The sequence below is a fragment of the Narcine bancroftii genome, chromosome 12 (genome assembly GCF_036971445.1).
Source record: "Narcine bancroftii isolate sNarBan1 chromosome 12, sNarBan1.hap1, whole genome shotgun sequence".
NCBI lineage: Eukaryota > Metazoa > Chordata > Chondrichthyes > Torpediniformes > Narcinidae > Narcine > Narcine bancroftii.
The window spans coordinates 23,394,726-23,400,725 of NC_091480.1; the positions used below are offsets into that span (position 1 = coordinate 23,394,726).

General features: G+C 41.4%; 1 protein-coding gene across 2 annotated transcripts in view; it reads right to left on the reverse strand.

Moving 5' to 3' along the window:
- rbfox1 (RNA binding fox-1 homolog 1) overlaps nt 1-5,705 on the reverse strand; it is a 195,769-nt gene extending 190,064 nt beyond the window's left edge. For both annotated transcript variants that reach the window (XM_069906761.1, XM_069906762.1), the window contains exon 1: nt 5,469-5,705. In XM_069906761.1, coding sequence (XP_069762862.1) covers nt 5,469-5,678 — 210 coding nt within the window. In that variant the 5' untranslated portion in view covers nt 5,679-5,705. The remainder of the gene's footprint in view (nt 1-5,468) is intronic.
- Nucleotides 5,706-6,000: the final 295 nt, after the last annotated feature.

Genomic DNA, 6,000 nt, shown 5'->3' on the forward strand with positions numbered 1-6,000 from the left:
GTTTTAAAGCAAATAAGGGTGGATAAATCCTCAGGGCCTGAAAAGATATTCCCTCGGACCTTGAGAGAGGCTAGTGTAGAAATTGCAGACACTCTGGCAGAAATATTTAAAATGCCCTTAACCAGGGGTGTGATGCCAGAGGATTGGAGGGTAGCTCACATTGATCCATCGTTTAAAAACAAGCTCCAAAAGTAACCCTGGAAATTATAGGCTGGTGATCCTGACATCAGTAGTAGATAAATTATTGGATATACAATTATTTAGATGGCCAAGGACTGATTAAGGCCTTTTGTGTGGTAGTCATATTAAACCATTCTTAGAGTTATTTTGAGTTTATCAGAAAGTTGACAATGGAAAGGCTGTGGATGTTGACTTTTGACAAAACCATGTATGGGAGGTTAGTCAGGATGGTTCAGATGCTAGGCATTCATGGCAAAGTAGTGAACTGGATTTGACAATGGCTGGATGGGGGAAGCCAGGGAGTAGTGGTGGATGATTGCTTCCCAGATTGGAGGCTTGTGACGAGTGGTGTACTAGAACCATTGTTATTTGTCATCTATATCAATGATCTGGGCGATAAATGTGGTAAATTGAATCAGCAAGTTTGCAGATGACACTAAGATTGGAGGTGTTGTGGACAGTGAAGAAGGTTTTCAAAGCTTGCAGAGGGATCTGCATCAGCTGGAAAAAATGGCCGATGGAATTTAATGCAGACAAGTGTCAGGTGCAGCATTTTGGAAGGACAAACCAAGAAAGGAAATACATAGTAAACGGTGGAGTACTGAGGAATGAGGTAGAACAGAGCGATCTGGGAATACAGATATATAATACCCTGAAAGTGGTATCACAGATGGATAGGGTTGTAAAGAGAGTTTTTGGCATATTGGCCTTCATAAATCAAAGTATTGAGATCAGGAGTTGGGATGTTATGTTAAGATTATATAAGACACTGGAGAGGCCAAATTTGGAGTATCGTGTGCAGTTTTGATCACGTAACTACAGGAAAGATATCATTAAGCTAGAAAGAGTGCAGAGAAGATTTACTAGGCTGTTGCCTGAACTTCAGGAACTGAGTTAGAGGGAAAGATTCAACAGGTTAGGACTTTATTCCCTTGAGCGCAGAAAAATGAGGGAAGATTTGACAGAGATCTTTAAAATTATGAGGGGGACAGACGGAGTAAATGTAGATAGGCTTTTACCACTAAGGGTAGTTGAAACACAAACCAGAGGACATGGGTTCAGAGCGAAAGGGGAAAAGTTTAGGGGGAACTTTTTCACACAGTGAATGGTGGAGGTATGGAATGAGCTGAAGTGGTGAATGTGGGCTCAATTTTAACATTTAAGAGTAATTTGAACAGGTAAATGGATAAGAGAGGGTGGGAGGGCTTGGACTGGGTGCAGGCCAGTGGAGCTAAGCAAAAAAATGGTTCTGCACACACTAGAAGGCCCACGAGGCCTGTTTCTGCGCTGTAATGTTCTATGGCTCTATGAATTAGGAAAGACTCCTTGTAAGGTGGATCCAAGCAGAGCTTACAGACCACAGCAAAGTGAAATCAGAAAAATAACAGAAAGAAAATAATTTCAAGAGTTATGGAAAGTTTCAGCAAGTGGAATTGCTCTTTAAGTGTTTTGGATCAGAGCCAATAGTCCAAATCTTCATTCAGTGGTGTGCATGTCATTAACTTGGAAACAACTGCTTATATTTTTGTTTCCATGGAATTTATGTTCAACAACTACTTGTGTGTTTTGAAACAAATAGGAAGCTGTTCATTTTAAATCTACTCTTCGAAGACTACCATTCTAATTGACAGCAAACTACCACGTCCAAGTTTGGTTCTCCCAATGTCAAGATATAACGCCGTAAAATGAAACCCTTCTCGGAAATCAATAGGCAGAAGGATGCATCAGTTCATCCATAAAAAATGCTTTCATCTTATTGCAGCCAATCAAGAAAAAAAAACATATATTCCGACCTAATGACATTCTGAATGCTTCACGATTATAAAAAAGAATTCAAGATAGACAAAGCTGCTGGATGTGGTCCTTCTAAGTTTGCAATATTTATTTCATAGAACTTTTGCAACCCAATGTGAATGGCGGGGAGGAGGGAGTACAAAAGATTAATTCTGCATATATTTCCATTGTCATTTCATCTTGTTGCTGCCACTAAAAGTTATTTACATTTCATTCCAATGTTCTTTTCACTGATGGATTGCTTCTAAATTAGCCCAAGCAGGTGAAGATAGATGGACGGCAAGAACTGCAGCGTGAATTGCCTGCATTTGCTTGAATGATGCAACTTTTTTTTTAAAATACAATAATTTTTCAGAAAATTTCTGTAAACTGATTAAACCTCCACTACCTCTGGTTAAAAGTAGTGTCACAGGCCAATTGGAATACAATTCAATCTTCCCACGTCCTCATTCTCGCTTGACATTTTGGGATCATCAAGAAGAATTTTTGGCTTACCATTTAAAATTGATGCACAGGATTTCAGCTTTCTGACATAAAGGTTGCATCACGTTTCGTGTTATATTTCCTAATAATCTAATGCTATCTCGGCTGCACCATTTCATCAGATGCAAGGATCGACAATGAGATAGACAACAGACTCGCCAAGGCAAATAGCGCCTTTGGAAGACTACACAAAAGAGTCTGGAAAAACAACCAACTGAAAAACCTCACAAAGATAAGCGTATACAGAGCCGTTGTCATACCCACACTCCTGTTCGGCTCCGAATCATGGGTCCTCTACCGGCACCACCTACGGCTCCTAGAACGCTTCCACCGGCGTTGTCTCCGCTCCATCCTCAACATCCATTGGAGTGCTTACACCCCTAACGTCGAAGTACTCGAGATGGCAGAGGTCGACAGCATCGAGTCCACGCTGCTGAAGATCCAGCTGCGCTGGATGGGTCACGTCTCCAGAATGGAGGACCATCGCCTTCACAAGATCCTGTTATATGGCGAGCTCTCCACTGGCCACCGTGACAGAGGTGCACCAAAGAAAAGGTACAAGGACTGCCTAATGAAATCTCTTGGTGCCTGCCACATTGACCACCGCCAGTGGGCTGATAACGCCTCAAACCGTGCATCTTGGCGCCTCACAGTTTGGCGGGCAGCAACCTCCTTTGAAGAAGACCGCAGAGCCCACCTCACTGACAAAAGGCAAAGGAGGAAAAACCCAACACCCAACCCCAACCAACCAATTTTCCCTTGCAACCGCTGCAATCGTGTCTGCCTGTCCCGCATCGGACTTGTCAGCCACAAACAAGCCTGCAGCTGACGTGGACTTTTTACCCCCTCCATAAATCTTTGTCCGCGAAGCCAAGCCAAAGAAGAAGAATGCTGATCTAAAAAAAACCAAAATTGTCTCAGAAAAATCATAATGCACCTTCAATCGCTGATTATCTGGTATTAAAGTATCAAGTGAAATAATCAATTCTTTGTATTGTTTAAATCATCCATTTTCTTTCACTGCCAGCAAAAGATAGTTAATCTACGCTAAGATCACTGTGCTTTTGTAAAATTCTGCCTATCTAAACAATTTGCTTTCACTTTGACATTTCAGGTCGCAAATATAAGTTAATTTTAGTTAAGGGTTTGTCAGTTTTGTTTTCTCAGTTTTTCATGGATATGATTGTTTTAAATATTTTGGTTTGCTGTATGAAATTAATACCTAATATGAGACTAATTGTGCCTTTTTAGTTGAACAGAATTGGAGAGACACCCAATTATGGAGTCAGAAATTGGTTTTGGCCAATTATGTTACCAAACTTCGAGACAGCTTTTTTTGATGAGATGCAGGAAGGTACCACATTTATAGGGTGGGCAAGGGAGTGCAGGGATTTTAGGTAACTCCCTTGAGACTTTATCCCATTTATAGGGTGGGCTGGGGAGTGCAGGGATTTTAGGTAACTCCCTTGAGATTTTTGTGGCACAACAAACTAGTGAAAGACATCACAAATATCTCTGGGACAGGAACAAAAAGAGGTAGAAATTGGTCAAAATACACCTTAGGAACCTTAGTACAACATGTGCTGACATGGTCTTTATTGGCATATTTGACAATAAATCAAAAGCATTGTTTGTTAGATATTCTTGCTTTATATAAAAGAAGCACTGAATAGTTCCCTTTGGAGTCTGTTGTCCGAAGGTAATATTTGTGAGGAGAGCAGTGATGATGTTTGAATGAAACTGAAAATTTCATTAACCACTACACTAACCTTGCCATCGTATTTAAGTGTTTCCCAGATAAAATATATTATGTACTTCCTTGCATCGTAAGCAATTAAATACGATGGCAAGGTTAGTGTAGTGGTCAATGCAATGCTATTTCAGGACCGGGGTTCGATTCCTGCGCTGTCTGCAAGGAGATTGTACATTCTCCCCATGTCTGCGCGGGTTTCTTCTGGGGGCTCTGGTTTCAAAACATTTGAATGAATTTGGGCGGATGGACTCGTGGGCTGAAAGGGCCTGTTACCGGGCTGCAAGTCTAAATTTAATTTAAACATTTAAACAACATTACACACGCAAGTTTCTGGTTCGTCAAACAGTTTTACAGTTAACAATAGAAACTATTTTAGTTTAAAAAGATTAAAAGAATATGACTTTCTTTGCCTCAAACTCTATATGGTTTGTCCAGCTCCATTTTGAATGTTGCCACATACACCATGACAATAGCCAAAGGGGTCAGGCAATGTGCTTCTCACATACATAAATGCAGACATACATCATGATCACAGGCCATTTCGGCCCATGAGTCCATGCTGCCCAATTTATACCCAATTAAACTATGCCTCCCACCCCCCCCCACCCCCCCCCCCCCGTAGGTTTTGAACATTGGTAGGAAACCAGAGTCCCCGGAGAAAACCCACACAAACAGAGAGAACGTACAAACACCTTACAGACAGTACAGGATTCAAACTCCAATCCAGTCCCATTCACTGGCGCCGTAAAGGTGTTGCTCTATTCACTACCGCCCACCGTGCCACCTCTTAAAAAAAAAGATAGTCCTCCATGTTTACTTCTTCTGAGAGCATTTGGTTGTAAAACATAAACTTATCATCAAACATTTTGGGCACTAACACGATATTGCCACTTGTACAACCAGTAGTAACTTGAATACATTTAAGGATATCTTGAAATGACAACATATAAAATGGCATCCTCGATCAGACCAAGATTAGACAAAAACCTGACCACAGTCACATACACCTGACTCAAGAATGTGAACATGATTATTGAGTGAAGAAAGCAGCACACAACTCTTCAGATGGCAAAATCTTGAGGCATCAAAACAAAGTTCAATCAAAAAGACAGAAGCTCCAAACTCCAATCAATAGATGTTGATACATTAATTAATATTGCCAATAATAATTATCTGACAATTGCTAAAATAAATCCAGGCAACCAAAAATATTGTTGCTCTAACTTTTGGATGAGACAAGTTGAAAATTGACACTTACTGTGGCTGTTCCGGACACGGTTTGTGCATTTGTGTCAGGGCCGCTCTGTTCCGAGTGTGTCTGGGCAGTAGGGTACACGTTTAACGTGTGCTCAGGGACTGTGGTCTGGCCTGTGTAGTCCGGGGCTGGATGGGGATGTGGAGCTGTGTATTCTGTTGGGATCCCATTCTGAGGTGGAGCGAACTGAGCTGACGCATAAGGTTGCGCCATCGTGTCAGGGGGTGCTGTGGCTTCCTGGTTACCCTGTGGATCAGAGAAGATTTAAAAAAACGAACAGAGTTAAAGGCAGGCAAAACTCATTTCCAGGTGTAGTTCACAAGCTGAAGTCTCACACAAAGTCTTTTCCCTCAGTCATGAAACAGCTGTTGTGTGGACCCTGCAGACTCTAATTAACATCATCAATGCTTTCAATCCAGCCCCCACCCCTAATTAATATTCATGCTTTCACACTTTGTGATAATTACTACCAACATTTAATTAGAAGCACTAAACTCTCACACATTACCTCAGCACCCACAGCATCATGCAGTTT